The 18,692-nt window shown below is 40.9% G+C and overlaps 1 protein-coding gene across 3 annotated transcripts in view; it reads right to left on the bottom strand.

Annotated features, from left to right (window-relative positions):
- CREB5 (cAMP responsive element binding protein 5) overlaps positions 1-18,692 on the bottom strand; it is a 593,699-nt gene that overhangs the window by 453,699 nt on the left and 121,308 nt on the right. For all 3 annotated transcript variants that reach the window (XM_082257535.1, XM_082257536.1, XM_082257537.1), the window contains exons 2-3: positions 13,410-13,481; positions 6,344-6,437 (exon numbers count right to left, since the gene is read on the bottom strand). In XM_082257535.1, coding sequence (XP_082113661.1) covers positions 6,344-6,437; positions 13,410-13,463 — 148 coding nt within the window. In that variant the 5' untranslated portion in view covers positions 13,464-13,481. The remainder of the gene's footprint in view (positions 1-6,343; positions 6,438-13,409; positions 13,482-18,692) is intronic.

Here is an 18,692-nt window from a genome sequence, read left to right as displayed (position 1 = left end):
ACAATGCTGTGGCACTCTGCAATCATTGGGGTACAATGCTGTTGGCACTCTGCAATCATTGGGGTACAATGCTGTGGGCACTCTGCAATCATTGGGGTACAATGCTGTGGGCACTCTGCAATCATTGGGGTACAATGCTGTGGGCACTCTGCAATCATTGGGGCACAATGCTGTGGGCACTCTGCAATCATTGGGGCACAATGCTGTGGGCACTCTGCAATCATTGGGGCACAATGCTGTGGGCACTCTGCAATCATTGGGGTACAATGCTGTGGCACTCTGAAATCATTGGGGTACAATGCTGTGGGCACTCTGCAATCATTGGGTACAATGCTGTGGGCACTCTGCAATCATTGGAGTACAATGCTGTGGCACTCTGCAATCATTGGGGTACAATGCTGTGGCACTCTGCAATCATTGGGGGACAATGCTGTGGCACTCTGAAATCATTGGGGTACAATGTTGTGGCACTCTGCAATCATTGGGGTACAATGCTGTGGCACTCTGCAATCATTGGGGTACAATGCTATGGGCACTCTGCAGTGATTGGGGACAATGCTGTGGCGCTCTGCAGTGATTGGGGACAATGCTGTGGTGCTCTGCAGTGAATGGAGACAATGCTGTGGCGTGCTGCATTGAAAGGGGCTCGCGCGCTGAACTCTGCGTTGATGGGGGCACGGAACAGTGTTCATTGCATTGAAGGGGGCACGCACGCTGAACTCTGCATTGTGGGGGCACAGCACAGTGTTCATTGCATTGAAGGGGGCACAGAACAGTGTTTATTGCATTGAAGGGGGCACAGCACAGTGTTTATTGCATTGAAGGGGGCACAGCACATTGTTCATTGCATTGAAGGGGGCACAGCACAGTTGCATTGAAGGGGGCATGCAAGCTGAACTCTGCATTGTGGGGGCACAGCACAGTGTTCATTGCATTGAAGGTGGCACAGTGTTTATTGCATTGAAGGGGGCACAGCACAGTGTTCATTGCATTGAAGGGGTCACAGCACAGTGTTTATTGCATTTAAGGGGGCACAGCACATTGTTCATTGCATTGTGGGGGCACAGCACAGTGTTCATTGCATTGAAGGTGGCACAGTGTTTATTGCATTGAAGGGGGCACAGCACAGTGTTTATTGCATTGAAGGGGGCACAGCACAGTGTTTATTGCATTGAAGGGGGCATAGCACAGTGTTCATTGCATTGAAGGGGGCACAGCACAATATTCATTGCATTGAAGGGGGCATGCACGCTGATCTCTGCATTAAAGATAGCACGCACGCTGGTCTCTGCATTGAAAGGGGGCATGTACGCTGGTCTCTGCATTGAAAGGGGGCATGTATGCTGGTCTCTGCATTGAAAGGGGGCATGTACGCTGGTCTCTGCATTGAAAGGGGGCATGTATGCTGGTCTCTGCATTGAAAGGGGGCATGTACGCTGGTCACTGCATTGAAAGGGGGCATGTACGCTGGTCACTGCATTGAAAGGGGGCATGTACGCTGGTCACTGCATTGAAAGGGGGCAGGTACGCTGGTCACTGCATTGAAAGGGGGCATATACCATCTCCTGTACCATGACCTGTGCCATGCCTATACCATATCTGTGCCATGCCTATACCATATCTGTGCCATGCCTATACCATCTCCTGTACCATCACCTGTGCCATGCCTGTACCATCACCTATGCCATGCCTATACCATCACCTGTGCCATGCCTATACCATGACTTCAAAGTCACGCAATTTTTTACTGCGTTTGACGCGAAGCAATACCTATTACATTTTTCTTTTTGCGCCCCCCCCCCCAAAAAATTTTGAGCACCAGCCGCCACTGATTACAACCTTTTAGTTGCCACCACCCTAACAACCAATGACGTCATTTGTTGATAAGAAGGACATCAGGCACCTGTACAGCATCATTGTTTGCTAATCCTCTGCCCCTCTCCATCAGCAATGGGGTCACATTGGCTGAGTGAGGGAGAGAAACTTAAGGAAAAGAGAAATATTGGACTACTGGGCAGTACCAGTGTGCAAAGGTGTATTTGCTTTAAAAGAATAAATCTTTTGTAACATCAGGTGTCCTTTGTGTGTGGATGTTGCTTCATTATATAAAAATAATATTTTCATTTGTTACATTAGAATGGGGTGCTTCAAGATTGTGCAGAATTTTAAAGGGTACCTTGACTGAAAAAAGATTGAGAACACTGTAGTAGATTGCTTTAAAAAGGCTTGGATTTTTCCCTAAATGCACATAATATAACTGGATATTTTATAGGAGGAGTTGATCCAGGGAATATCTGAGTGCCTTTTGGGGTATCGGGAAGGAATTTTTTCTCCCGCTGGAGCAAATAAGATCATGCTTTATTGGGTTTTTTTTGCTTTCCTCTGAATCAACTCTGGGTATAGGATAGTGTATATGGAGGTTTTCTATGTGTATATGGAGGTTTTCTATTTGTGTGTGTGTGATTTTTTTCTGTGTGAGCTAGATAGACTTGTGTCTTTTTTCAGCCAGATTAACAATGTAACAATGTAACTACATGTAACTTTTCATGACGTCCCGTCCAAACTTGCCAGAATTCCCCCAGAGTTAAATTAGTGGGGTTCAGAGGATATACAGTACATTTTGCCCCTAGAGCAGTGGTTCTCAATTCCGGTCCTCGGGACCCACTAACAGGCCAGATTTTAAGTATTACCTTGGGGGATGCAGACTAGAATACTGCAATCACTGAGCAGCAAATGAGATCACCTGTGATGTAATTTAGTTATCTTGCAAACCTGGCCTGTTGGTGGGTCCCGAGGACCGGAGTTGAGAACCACTGCCCTAGAGTGCTACCATCAAAATGGTAAGCGGTTCTGAGTGATCATTTTTAACCACTTCCCGCCTGCCCTATAGCAGATTGACGGCGGGAATGTGGTTGTATTATCCTGACCGGACGTCATATGACAGCAGCAGGATAATACAGCGCAGAGCGGCGATCGGTGATGCGAGGTGTCAGCCTGACACCCTGCATCTCCGATCTCGGTAAAGAGCTTACTGACGTAGCTCTTTACCATGTGACCAGCCGTGTCCAATCATGGCTGGTCACATAGTAAACAGGAAGAGCCGTTGATCGGCTTTCCTTAGTTCGTGCCTGACAGGCACGAGTAAAGGAGCGCCGACGATCGGCGGCTCCCCTGACAGGGGGGGGGGGGTTGGCACTGGTAATCAGATCATTGATTACCAGTGCAGACCCTCGGGGGGGTGCCACTAGAACCACCAGGGATGCCCACCCATGACCCCAGGGATGCCCACCTATGACCCCAGGGATGCCCACTATGGCCACCAGGGATGGCAATCAGGGGAGCCCCCCATTGCCCTCCCCATCAGTGCTGCCCGCCAGTGCCCTCCCTACCACTGCCCATCATTGCCATCTTTCAGTGTCGCCCACCAGTGCCCATTATTGCCCACCAGTGCCACCTATCAGTGCCCATTAGTGCCCATCAGTGCCGATCAGTGCCGCCTATCACTGCCCATCAGTGCCCACCAGTGCCGCTTATCAGTGCCCATTAGTGCCCATCAGTGCCACCTATCAGTGCCCATCATTGTCACCTATCAGTGCCCATCAATGCCGCCTATCAGTGCCCAGCAGTGCCGCCTATCAGTGCCCACCAATGCTGCATATCTGTGCTACCTATCAGTGCCACATATTAGTGCCGCCTATCAGTGCCACCCCATCAGTGCCACCCCATCAGTGCCACCCCATCAGTGCCTCCTCATCAGTGCCTGTCAGTGCAGTCTCATCAGTGCTCATCAGTGCAGGGAAAAAACGTATTTATTTACAAAATTGTATAACATAAACAAAAAAACTTTTTTTTTTTTTTTCAAACTTTTCGGTCTTTTTTTATTTGTTTAGCAAAAAGGAAAAAACCCAGAGGTGATCAAATACCACCATAAGAAAGCTCTATTTGTGGGGGGAAAATGACATAAATTTGGTGTAGGTACAGTGTTGCATGACCGCGCAATTGTCATTCAAAATGCAACAGCGCTAAAAGGGGAAAATTGGCCTGGGCAGGAAGGGGGTGAAAGTGCCCTGTATTGAAGTGGTTAACAAGGGATCGCTTTCTAGTTTCTATAAGATTTACCATTCACATGCAAATTAGTTTCACATGATTTTAAGCACATATCCACAAAAAGTAACAAAATCCACTGGTAACCAGAACTGGATGGAATATTCCAGATGTGGTCTCACCAGAGTTTTTATTAAAGTGGCCAGATTATTGTTTTATCTCTGGAGTATATCCCCTTTTTTATGCAAGCTATTATTCTGCCGGCTTTGCTAGCTGCAGCTTGACATTGCATGCATTTGCTAAGTCTGTCTTCTACTAGGACCCCCAGATCTTTCTCCATCCTTGATTCCTCCAGAGGTTCTCCCCCTAGTGAGTAGTTTGCCTTTATGTTTTTAGACCCCAAGGGAATTATTTTACATTTCTCCACATGAAATCTCATTTGCCATGTAGTTGCCTACTCTATTTTTTTAGTCAGGTCTTTCTGTAACATTTCTATATCCTGATGTGAAGTTATTGCTTTGCTTATTTTTGCGTCGTCCGCAAAAACTGAGATTGCGCTATTTATCCCATTCTCTATATCATTTATGAATAAATTAAACATAATTGGTCCCAAGACAGAGCCATGGGGTACCCCACTTACCACTCCAGACCAGTCTGAGTACACGTTTTTAATTACCACCCTTAAGACACACCCCTGTAACCAGTTTTCTATCCAAGAACAAACCCTATGGTCCATGCCTACAGACCTCGGTTTGTAGATTAAGCGTTTATGGGGAACTGTATCGAATGCTTTTGCAAAATCCAGATACAGCTGATACTATTCAGCTAGTACTATATCCAGATATCAGCTGGTACTATTCCTGTCAGTATGCTGTCCACAAAGATTAGAAATAATGGTCTAGCTATATTCTGAGTTCTTTGAATTTTAGGAATGATTGGGCTCAAATTGCACCGCACTAAATCGTATGTGAATTGCACAAGAATGTGGTGCAGTTCCTGTGTGATTCACATGCAAGTTATAGTGTGAACCGAGACAAGGAGTGGGTAACTGGCAGGATCACCAAGGAACAAAAAAAGAAAAAAAAGAAAACTAATGCAGCTACCACATCTAAGGACATTTTTTGGGAGGGTTTAATATTGCTTTAAAGTTGAACTTTATCCATAAAAACTTGATAAAAAAAGAATGTTCTTTACCAAGGAACATACATTGCACATTAATAATTATGCTACCAAAATTAGTGTGTGCTGTAAATTGCCTTCAGCATTCCTCCTGTTTCTTCTCGCTGGAGGCTGCCATTTTGCTGAAGCCCAAAGCTCCTGAACAGCAGTAAATCATAAAGTGGAACTAAACCCATCAATTTTATGGTTTCAGAAAACAGTTACATTCCTGAAAGGTCAGGATTGCAAATTGTCACATTTGCCTGTGTCCTCAACCAAACTGTCAAACCATCAAATGGCTGGTGTCATAGCTGATCACTTGCAGCACCATGGCAGCTGCAGATTAAACAGAAGCAGCTTACTTGACTTTAAAGGATAAGAGGGTTTAATTATGGTTTAAAGTAGTTGTAAAGGGACAAGAATTTTTATCCTAATACATTCTTTGCATTAAGATAAAAAAAACCTTCTGTGTGCAGCAGCCCCCCCCCCCCCCCGAGCCCCCTGTAATGCTTACCAGAGCTCCATCTAGATCCAGCGATCCAGCGAAAGTCGGTCAGCCAATGAGAAGAAAAAGGGGATGTGGGAAGGCCACAGCTCCGTGTCTGAATGGACACACAGAGCTGTGACTAGTCTTGGGTGCCCCCATAGCAAGATGGAGGGGCCAAGAGCACCGAAGAGGAGCCTGGGAAGAGGAGGATCCAGGCTGCTCTGTGCTAAAACACTTCACAGAGCGGGTAATTATAACATGTTTGTTATTTTTAACTAAAAATAAAACAAGACTTTACAATCACTTTAAAGCTGTCAGCAGATCGGCCTCTACAAACAGCAGTACCTAAAAATGCCCAAAAATGGAGAGCAATTGAGCATGTGCAGAGCAGGGTAAGAGTGTATTACTGGATTTTAAACAGTATAGATACTTATTTTTATGTTTTACATAGCTATACCTGCAAAAGGGGCCAGCCTAAAGTGATCTAGCAGGACAATTTTCCAACTAAAGTTCCACTTTAAGGAGTCCATATAATCTCAAATGGTGGTTTACATGCTTCTACTATAAATTTTAAATTTTTATTAGAAACACAAATGGTTACATTTATTCAAAACATACTTTTCCTAATAAATATTAGGTGGTGCTATATGTTACCTGAGAGTATGTTATCATTCTTTATTGAAGGGAACTTCAAGGTCATTTCGTGCTTATGCCTGTGAATCATCAGGTGATCCTCGGTGGGGAAGCGCTGTAAGATAAAACATATACATACATATATGTAGAGCATGTAATAAATCCTTGCCACTTTGAGCTGTGCAGGTAACACAATCACTTGATGCCTTCTAAGACATAAATAAGTAACCAGAAATTACTTACAGTGGGTGTTAACTTACAGAAAGAATTCTAAATCAATTACCTACTTGTTAGGCATGGACAATATGAAGGAAGAGCTGACAGCCTACAGACAGGGAGGAAACACTTGAAACAATCTAGTCTTTGTTAACTGAGGTGATCATAGTCATTTATACAGTGAGAGGATGAAGAAACAAATCTACCTTACCAAAATGGTATAAATCATTCATTTGGGAATGTTAGACTTTGAAAAAGTATTTTTTTCAGCTGACAATCACATCATGTCACATGAAAACCAGCCGGAAGACTTGAGCTACTCACACTTTGTAGACAGTTAGGTAATTGCTGGACGTGCATGTATTATCTAACCCAAAATAGATTTTGTATGTTGGTATCACATGAGCATACATTGTATGCACCCAGCTAGATTTCCTGATGCTATATTTATATACAAAGGCGAAGACTGGCTAAACAAATCCAATATGGCAGACGTTTCCAACTAAGGAAAGCTCATCTGTCTCCAAGCACCTTAAGGTGTCAGTTAGGATTTAAAAATGATCTACACCAGTGTTACCTTGACTTTTCTCCCATGATGCAGTTCACAGTGAACACCTAATGAACTTCAAAAATTAGCCCACTTTTTCGGGGTAAATATAAAACTCAGAGAAAAATTTTTTCCTGCAGAGTTTCCACATAAATTTCATCGTCATTGGACTTCTGTTACCAGATAAAACATATCATAGGAACATTTTTGCTACATTTTCCTGTTCTTATATGGTATATCTATTTGGGCTAAGTTAGGAAGGCGCAGATGAGGAAAGATGGTCAGTCAGTCAATGGTGATGGAAGTGACTTGACACTTATAAAGAACAGAGTACAGAACTGGTGCACTACCACATAAAATGTAACCTGAACATTGATGAATGTGCAAGTGAAAACAGCTGTGCAAATATTGCTATAGAACGTAAAACTCTCCTATGATGGAACTATCAACTGGTGATGGAATCAAAACCTTAGAGCCAGGAAATCTTAATTGTGGACCTTTAACTAATTCCACCCCACTTATCTGTTTTAAAAAAATAGTTTTATATTTTTGTAAACACCTGTTTAGCATCTTCTTACTTCCTTATTCCTCACCTAGGCAAGAATGATGTATTTCTTCTCTGCCCTTAGCTTCCTGGGATACACGCCACGTGTCCTAGAAGCCAGCAGGAGTAAACCATGCATGGAACAAGGACATCCAGCACACTCAGGAACAGAACAAGAATGCCTGTCCTGCACTTTTTCATTAAGGCAGCAGACAAACTCAGTTTCAATGCAGGAGCACTTTTTAGCAGCAAGTCTATAGCATAACAGAAGCACAACATCTGCTTGTCCAACCCATAAACAAAACTAATTTCCTGACTAACAGCGTGCCCCTGAATGTATTCACCAAAGCAAACAGTCAGCTCTTGTACCTTTTTTAGTGCCCTCAGCCTTCAGCAAACTCCCACAGCAAAGAGAAGAGAGCTCTGAGCATCCATCAGCTCACATATAGAAAGAGAGAGAGCTATGAGCATCCATCAGCTCACATATAGAAAGAGAGAGAGCTCTGAGCATCCATCAGCTCACATATAGAAAGAGAGAGAGCTCTGAGCATCCAACAGCTCACATATAGAAAGAAAGAGAGCTCTGAGCATCCATCAGCTCACATATAGAAAGAGAGAGAGAGCTCTAAGCATCCATCAGCTCACATATAGAAGAGAGAGAGCTCTGAGCATCCATCAGCTCACATATAGAAAGAAAGAGAGCTCTGAGCATCCATCAGCTCACATATAGAAAGAGAGAGAGCTCTGAGCATCCATCAGCTCACATATAGAAAGAGAGAGAGCTCTGAGCATCCATCAGCTCACATATAGAAAGAGAGAGAGAGCTCTAAGCATCCATCAGCTCACATATAGAAGAGAGAGAGCTCTGAGCATCTGTAAGCTCACAAATAGAAAGAAAGAGAGCTCTGAGCATCCATCAGCTCACATATAGAAAGAGAGAGAGCTCTGAGCATCCATCAGCTCACATATAGAAAGAAAGAGAGCTCTGAGCATCCATCAGCTCACATATAGAAAGAGAGAGAGCTCTGAGCATCCATCAGCTCACATATAGAAAGAGAGAAAGCTCTGAACAACCATCAGCTCACATATAGAAATAAAGAGAGCTCTGAGCAACCATCAGCTCACATATAGAAAGAAAGAGAGCTCTGAGCATCCATCAGCTCACATATAGAAAGAGAGAGAGCTCTGAGCATCCATCAGCTCACATATAGAAAGAAAGAGAGCTCTGAGCATCCATCAGCTCACATATTGAAAGAGAGAGAGCTCTGAGCATCCATCAGCTCACATATAGAAAGAGAAAGAGCTCTGAGCATCCATCAGCTCACATATAGAAGAAAGAGAGAAAGCTCTGAGCATCCATCAGCTCACATATAGAAAGAGAGAGAGCTCTGAGCATCCATCAGCTCACATATAGAAAGAGAGAGAGCTCTGAGCATCCATCAGCTCACATATAGAAAGAGAGAGAGCTCTGAGCATCCATCAGCTCACATATAGAAATAGAGAGAGCTCTGAGCATCCATCAGCTCACATATAGAAAGAGAGAGAGCTCTGAGCATCCATCAGCTCACATATAGAACTAAAGAGAGCTCTGAGCATCCATCAGCTCACATATAGAAAGAGAGAGAGCTCTGAGCATCCATCAGCTCACATATAGAAAGAGAGAGAGCTCTGAGCATCCATCAGCTCACATATAGAACTAAAGAGAGCTCTGAGCATCCATCAGCTCACATATAGAAAGAGAGAGAGCTCTGAGCATCCATCAGCTCACATATAGAAAGAGAGAGAGCTCTGAGCATCCATCAGCTCACATATAGAAGAAAGAGAGCTCTGAGCATCCATCAGCTCACATATAGAAAGAGAGAGAGCTCTGAGCATCTGTAAGCTCACATATAGAAAGAAAGAGAGCTCTGAGCATCCATCAGCTCACATATAGAAAGAGAGAGAGCTCTAAGCATCCATCAGCTCACATATAGAAAGAGAGAAAGCTCTGAACAACCATCAGCTCACATATAGAAATAAAGAGAGCTCTGAGCAACCATCAGCTCACATATAGAAAGAGAGAGAGCTCTGAGCATCCATCAGCTCACATATAGAAGAAAGAGAGAAAGCTCTGAGCATCCATCAGCTCACATATAGAAAGAGAGAGAGCTCTGAGCATCCATCAGCTCACATATAGAAAGAGAGAGAGCTATGAGCATCCATCAGCTCACATATAGAAAGAGAGAGAGCTATGAGCATCCATCAGCTCACATATAGAAAGAGAGAGAGCTATGAGCATCCATCAGCTCACATACTGTATAGAAAGAAAGAGAGCTCTGAGCATCCATCAGCTCACATATAAAAAGAAAGAGAGCTCTGAGCATCTGTAAGCTTACATATATAAATGCCTGTGCACAGGTGAGAATAATAATGAGGTCTGGCTACCAGGTAAGATGTGGACCTAGAAATTTCCTATCCAAAACTCCCAAGAATCCAGAACAGAGCTTACTAGACAAAATGTTTGTTTTCCCCATATCTGTAAAAAAACCCCACACCTCTTCATCATGTGTAGGTGAGAAACCTAGGTGACAAATACACACTGTTCATAAGCCTGCCAGCTGGAGCCACACAATATACTGTATATATATATATATATTTCCCAAATCGATAGCCTGCAGCACTTCATAAAGTTTTAATCAAGCAAAGCTTGCACATAATGTTACAACAGTTTTGAATTATATAACAGTTTTTTATTATGTTTGTCAGGTATGGAAAGCACTTGCGACTATCAATTTGTGATATATATACACATACACACTATAAATACTTATATACTAAAAAAGACCACATGCAGCGCTGAACTACAGCTAGATGTGTAACGTCCAAATGTCAATGAAAGGAATTAAAATCCTCCACCAACTTCAGTGTGAGAAAGAGGCACACCACACCGCCGGGAGATAATAATATCCCCTTACCAGAAGGTAGGAAAAGATGGGCAGTATATGATGGGTTTCTCAATGATCAACACCAGAAGGACACTGACAGTGTATGAACCACACTGGATCAGAAATCGAAAAGGATTGGATCAAGGATAGAAGGTTACTATCCACCACTTGGTAGCACTCACATGGAACATACCCACAAGACAAATGGGAGGCTCATAGTGAAGTATGTTAGGTCATAAACAACATTCATTGAAATTGTACTTACAATAAAAATGTTAAAACGAGCATAAGGACATTCAATACTGCGGCTCTAGCGTATTTATTATACATATCGTTTACATTAGGAGGGAAAAGAGTCAACAAAATAGTAATTACCACAAAGGTGGAATAAATCATTGACTAATAACTCAGGGGAATGTTTTGTATAATTGCATTTTTGAATGTGCTCTACAACCTGTTGTATATTTAAGGTTCCTAAAGCCCTATACACACTATTTTTTTTTTCATTCAACCCAGCAGGGCTGAACAAAAAAAACTGACAGCTCAGGAGGAGCGGCTGTACTAACTATAAGATGTTAGTACAGCGACCCTCCCTGCTGTTCTATTGTGTTCTGAAAGATCCCCCCCACCGCCAGAACACTTCGGTCAGCGCTCTCAGCAGGAGTGGATTGGTAGACCTTTTTTGGTCATGCTTCTTCAACAGAAGCTTGCTGAACGGCCGGCTTCTGTGGGACCGACTCCAGTACACATGGGCCGAATGTTGCCAGTTTCTATTGAACTGGCCAGTGCAGCCCGACATTCGGTCTGTGTGTAGTAGGATTGAGGTTCCAGAGTTGGCATTCATGTGCAAACTGACAGTCAGTGGTATATGTTGAATATAGATCTGATTAGACAGAGCAATCACACTATTCACTTGTGTACATGTACATCATCATTACTACCGTCACAGGGTGAGGCTAGCCAGACAATATTTTGGGGTTTTAACTGCATTTTTTATGAAATTGTATTCATTTTGTTATAGAATGTGGATTTTTAAAGATCTTTAAAGGTCCCTATAGATTAATTGTTATTCTTTTTCATGTGTAAAGTTATATTAGGTCTATGGTCTATGGATTTGATATGTAGCACCCAAGTGGACTCGAGGCCATTTACCTGTTATTCTTCTTTTGTTCATTTTTCACTTTGCTACTGTGTTTAGGTCTACCTTAGCAAAGGTAACACAATTATATTAAACAAATACTCTATTTTCTGGCGTATAAGACTACTTTTGAACCTCAAAAAAATCCCCCAAAAATGGGGGGTCGTCTTATATGCCAAGTATAATATCTCCAAGGTAACCTAAGTATAAGTATTACCGGTAGATGAAAATTAGGGGGGTCGTCTTATACACCCAGTCGTCTTATACGCCGGAAAATACGGTAGTTTTATATATTGTGTGTATAATGTGCGATTGCTTTGTGATATTTGCTTTGTTTAATTCTATTAATATAGACACTTTATGCATTTTATGACTTCTTTAGTCTTACTTTATGAACGCATCTTTGCCACAACAACCCATAGCCTCTTATTTTGAGGAACATGTGGAAATTTATATACTAAGTCTTTAAATCATTTATATAGAGATACACTAAAAGGCTAGAAGTCTGCCAACCTCGGATCTTGCAGCGCCTGCCGACATGACAGCACTGCTAAAATTATTACTGTTAGATAATTGTGGCAAAACTCTGCAAACAATTCTACCTCTCTGATGTAATAAATAAACTATATCGGCAACTAGAATGTGTTTAGGAACATCAATCTGCCACGTCTGCTTAAAATGATTGTTTTAAATATTATTTATGCAATGCTAATCCCCTTTCCTGATGACCACAACAAATCATAGGGAGAAGAGGCCAAGTAAACCCTTGGCAGCTCTATGAGGTCACTACTGATTGCAGTACAATAGCCTGAAGCAGTCACTCAGTTGTCTGAGCAGCACAGTGCTTTGCAACAAACAATGAAGCATTTAAAATGCATTTAAAGGGACCTTTATTTTTTATTTTTGCAATTAAAGATTAGGTCCACTCAAATTGATATTTCACTTTTAGATAGAATCTGTTAGGGCAGAGTTATTTATACACTGGTTTCATTTATCTCTCATGGAGATTTCAGTAATCTAGCCAATCTTTGGGTTTGGAAGCTGTTTTCCTTCCCAAACATCTGTCAAACAGAAAAACCACATTGTTTTGTTATCATGGTTAAAGTTAAGCAATACATTTAGCCCCCTTGCTGCCCCCAGTAAATGAACAGCGAAGAAGCAGTAGTTATCGCTCTGCTCTCTCTTTCTGTCAGCCATGTTCCTTATCAGCACATGTGCATTTAGGATACCTTCTTGACTCCTAATGCTGAACCTTCCTTTTTCATTCTGAATTCTATTCTACAATTTATACCAAATATAATTTATGTACCTACACTACCATCATTTAAAATTTCATGATTTATTAAAGTTTATCTGTGGTCAAAATGTAAAATATTATATGTATTTCCACATTGAATTTCAATTTCAATTACTTCTGTTAATCTGAACAAACCTGATGTTTGTAAATGTACTTTGTGAAGATATTCCACACATGGCATCATCAGGCTTTGGGGTTTGAGCAGAGAAACCCAATTTGATGTTTTGCTATGTTGGGAGTTATGAATCTAGTATAAACAACGAGTTACAACTGTTCACCGAAACATCTTTTTTTTAAATTACAGGATGTAACCTTTGCTACCTTTGCTGTTGTAAAAATGTAGCCTGTCAATGCACTACGAGCCTGGGTGACACTATGACATGAAAGAAAGCTAATGTGAATATTTATCAGGGAAACGTACCTGTGAGCAGCCAGGAGCATTGCATACATATGACCGGTCCTGCTCCAAATTCATCTCTTATTCTTCATATATCTGAAAAGAAAATTGATAATAATTAACCATAATTTCCAGAGACCATGCAATTCAATAATCTATTGTGTTAATTTAGTATTGATAAAAATTGAATGAATTGAGAAAAGGACTGTTATCCACAGCAAACTGTCAGCATTTAGCTTTCCTTTTTTTTCCCTGCATTAGGAGAATGTTGGTGTATCTGGTTGCATTGGGCAACACCTTTTTTTTTGTTTTATTTCCCTTTTCAGCATTTAGCAGATTTGTTACTTCAGTCAACTTTAGGCAAAGTGAATGCTTTCAGTATGCATTGCTAGATATACAAAATATAAAAATGCTACAATTTCTAGTTCTCTAGCAAATGAAAGACTGCAAATTGTCCTAACATAGTTCATTGATAACCTAAAACATGGTTGGCTGGGAAGGCAATTACATATAATTAAGGCACCTTTTAAAAATTATGGACAGTCTCGAGGCACCCCATTCTAAAATATAAAAGCTATTCTAATAGTTTTACGTAATGCAGCAACATCCTCAAGTCCAAGTAGGACACCCAACATTAGAGGTAATTTCTTCTTCCAAAGCAAATACACTTTTACAAACTGGTACTGACTAGTATTCCAATGTTTCTCTTCCCCCTCAGTTTTCCTCCATCATTCAGCGAATGGAACCCCAATGCTGATGAAGAGGAGCAGGGGAGGGCCAAACAATGATGCAATGCACAACTGATGATGCCATTGGTCATTAGGATGCTGGCAGCTAGAAGGCTGTAATGGTGCACAATGAAAACCTGTAATTCGTGTAACTAAAAAAGCAGGCTTCATCCACATGCCAGCTTGTAAAACATTTTGGGCAATTTTTAGGCAACAAATTTCCAGAAATAAGCCAGCGTAAGATATCGCTATACACAGCTGAGCGTAAGGTGTACAATTTGACTTACAAAAGAAACAAAAAGGGGAAAATATGCATCAAGAAAGCTTGTTGGCAATTAGATGTCTCATAAGAGGTGGGATGAGGAGAGATTGGTAAGCACTGTAGTACCCTACAGTACAATGCCTAGTAGATCCAGTACCCTACAGTACAATGCCTAGTAGATCCAGTACCCTACAGTACAATGCCTAGTAGAACCTGTAGTTCCCTAGTACAATGCCTAGTAGATCCAGTCAAGCCCCTAGGCATCCCCATAGGAACAAAGCTGAACATCCTTCAGTAAAACATAAATTCCAATATAATTAATAACGCATTGCTGACTTAAAACCATTGATACTGTAACTAAAAAAAAAAGGAAGAGGAAAAAATACTTTATTCTAGCAATGGTGGATGAAAGAAAAGAGCAAAACAGGAGGCTAGTATGGTCGCTTCTCTTTATCCCCCATACTCTTTTATGGTAGGCTCATTCAAGTGGTTGCAAGTAGCACAGCCAAGGGGTCCAATTTTATTTCAAACTTTTTCTGCTTGTCTTCTCTACAAAGCTTTCAGTTAAGTAGTTGCTTTCAAACTACCACCAGTTCCATTCTTTAGGTACATGCTTTTGCTTTTGAGGATTCAGCTAGTTTACCCTAGTCCTGGATGCCCTGCATTTAGGGTTGACACATACAAAAGGTAAACTTTCATAAAAAAACTAGCTTTAAAAAAAAATGCAACCCGACAGCCTAAATGGAGACCTTTACTCTAGGTCCTAAGATCACCCAGTGAGTGCATTTTTTTTTTTTTTTAGCAAAATAAAAAATGTATGTTTTTAAGCTCCCAATAAAAGATGTAAAATAGGATGTGCCAAATGCTTACAATCTACTACTTGTTGCAGACTAAGGAGTGTACTCATTTACTAATATTCACTTTTTTAGCGTTTATGGCTCCCACTAGTATTCACTGAGAGCACATGTAACAGGGTGACAACACGGGTACACAATTGGGAGAAAGTGACAGAGCACTGTCACCTTATATCAGAAAGTGCCTTCACAAGGACCTTCATACCAGGGTCATCAAGTATTTTTTAAATTAAAGCTGTAGATTTAAAAATATTGAACATTACTTTTGAAATGACATCGTACATGTTAAAGAATATTTGTTTCCATTTTTACACAATTTTTTGTACTTAAAATATTTCAATCAAAATCTATTGAAAGAGAAATAATGTATAAAATTTTAGTGACTGGGTTTTACATATAATTTAAATATATGCTTTAGTTGTTCTGTATCTGTGCCAAAACCTTATCTGAATTAAATTATAAACAATATGCGATATTTCGAAGTTTATGCAACACAGTTGATTTAAATAGAGAATAAGTAGGTAAAGAAGATTACTTGTCACTGACCACAATAGGGCCACGTCATCAGGGACCTGTACACAAAGTCAGTTAACAATGATTACAGTCAGGTTAAATGGCTAATTGTGAATTAATGGGGGTAGTCATGAAAACCTATACTTGCACCAACTCAAAGAAACAAAAACACACAAAGAAGATCTATTCAGTAGTATTAAGAGTGTGGTATATCATATAGCTGGCTGCCAGTCTATGTACATTTTAGCTAATAGCACTTTAATTGTAGTAAGTTCCCCACAAAGTAAAGTCTCCTGAGATTTTACAGTAAAGAAAAATATTGAGTTCTGTTTTGTGAAAGGAAGCTGTTTGAAAATCACAGGCCAGCATAAAATATTGTTAATGCTAATGGAAATTTAAATTTGCAGTTTTGTGGTGGGACAGCTTAAAACTATCCATACACAGCTTGACCCACATATCTTAGGGCAAATCTTACATATCAGGATGTTGAGGGTCCAAGGTAAACTTTGAATGTGTACATAGGATAATACATGTGACAAATGTGGTGTATGCACAAAGATGTAGCAATTGTACAACTGGATGTTTTCCCCAGCAATTATGCTTATAAAAGGTTATTAATTGGCAGTTATTTTCCTCCCTTATGGCTGTTTTCACATCTATGTGTTTTTGTTTTCATGCATTTTTTAACACACATTCTTACACATTTATGTGCATTTTCATTGTGTGTTTTCTCCAAACAGGTGCCCAGCATCTAGGGTGGTGTGAGAAGAGCTTAACATTTTCCAAAAGTAACTAAGCCAAGAGCAGAAAACCTATTGTCAGAGTAGGATCTCAGTAACCGCATAAATCATTCATTTTAATGCACTCACATTGACTTCTCCGGGCCTCTAGGTACATGTGAATGGATGAAAAAATGTATAGATGTGTGTGAACACCGCTTTAGGTCAGTGTCCCATCTCCACCTCCACTAACACACAGACCAGGTGCTGGCCCCGTCCATCACGGATTCAAATGTGGAAAAATAATTCACGTGAAATGCAATAGCTGGAGATGCTGTTCCCCTCTATTTGTGTTTTTGGATTTGTTTTTTTGGACTTGCTAAAATAAAAGGTGATTTCACTGGATGTGCGGCCAACCAGAATTCTTTTTGCTGGCTTAATGAAAAAATGTGCTCCAAAACATAAATGTTTAACCAGACCTATTAAAAACAATGGCATGCCAAATAGCATGCATTTTGAGGCACTGTCACACATGAATTAGGGTTCTTTTACATTAGTTTTGCTTTCTGTAAGGTGATCTGTGGTTGATTGCTTTTTAGAAGGTGTTCAACAGGTGGTGAGGAGACGTTAAATCGCTTCCTCATTGCCTATTTTAATGCCTGCAAGCTCCTATTGCCATGTAGCAACTGAGTACGCTGCATGCAGTTGCGGGACAGACCCATTCATTGTACTGCCCACTGTATGCGGCACAAGGGACGAAGGTGATAAAGGGGCAAAGCATTGTTGCCCGGGCATATGTATACCCTTGTCTGACTGGTTTTGCAGCTTAGGGGTAGAGGTTGAGGGGCGTGGCTCAACCACCTTTTTTTAACCCCCTTCAACCACAACTAAAAATTAAGCCCTAGGATGCATCAATGTCAAGGAGGTCCTAAGCTGGCCACACAAAGAAGGGTTTTAATCTTTCATATTAAGAAAATTGATCAAAACCTAGTGTAGGTGCCTATTTATAAAGCAGTGAATTTGACATTCATCAAAAATTCAAGGCAGGTGAATAAATCACTGACATTTAAAACACATGTAGCAGGAATATTCACCTGCAGTTACTGTATGATACATGCCACATTTACTGTTTTACAAATATACATCTTACAGTATCTGTATTTAAAGTATGTGTTTAGCCATCTCCCTGGAGTTCTACTTCATTCACCTTAGATTGCACTTTTAGGAACAGCTGTTGTCCTCTAACTGGGTGACTGAACTTCTCATCCTATCATACAGAGTTATGCCAGCAAGTCTGCTGAGTAACCTCATTCCCACCTCTTGTACTCATCATGAACTTGTTGTTTTGGTCATTATCCAGCACATATGAACATTAGAATGGATTTTTTTTTCTATAATTTGGAGCAATACATATATAATATAATTAAGACTTTTTCTTAATAAAGCACTATGGAGTAAATTTACTAAAACTCATGGAAGAGAATTTACTATGACTGGAGCAGACACAATCTGGAGCAGTTGTGCATAGTACCCAATTCCGCTTATAGCCTCAGCTTTTTCTGCAAAAACTAGAAGCTGATTGGTTGCCATGCACAGCAGCTCCAAGCTGTGTCTGCTCCGGTCTTAGTAAATTCACCTCTATGAAAGACAAAATACATGCAATACACTGCCTCTAGTGCATAAAAGCACCAGATACTAAGCGTACCAGTCTACTGTTGCCATGAATGGAATATTACATGACATGTCTTATATGCTAGTTTTTCTGCCTGGCTTCACTTTAGCAGCCACTGGCACTTACAGTTGGGCTAGATTTATCAGCACCTGTGCAGTGTTAAAATAGCCACACACATGGGTCGCAGTAACTGATGTCAATTGACATCAATGGGGACTGTTTGCACAGAGATAAATGGAACACCTTCCCGGGGCCTAAGCCTTAGGCTGGCCATACACTATACAATTTTCTTGTTCAACTTTCCTTTAGATTTACCAAAACCATGTAATATAGGGTCAAACCTAAACACTTTCAATTTGTATGCAGTCAGGCAGGCCCTTGCACTACATAGTTTAAGGTAAATCTAAAGGAAATTGAATAAGAAAATTGTATAGTGTATGGCCAGCCTTAGTATGGCCCGTGAGAACAAGGCCTTAAAGTAGAACTATAGGCAAAACTTTTTTTTTTCATTTTGGATAGAGCAAGGGAGGGTCGTAACTACAGATCGACCGATTATCGG

The sequence above is a fragment of the Pelophylax lessonae genome (genome assembly GCF_965119305.1).
Source record: "Pelophylax lessonae genome assembly, chromosome: 5".
NCBI classification, from domain to species: Eukaryota; Metazoa; Chordata; class Amphibia; order Anura; family Ranidae; genus Pelophylax; species Pelophylax lessonae.
The sequence above is the reverse complement of the archived record's forward strand: the minus strand, read 5'-3'. Positions and strand labels throughout refer to the sequence as shown.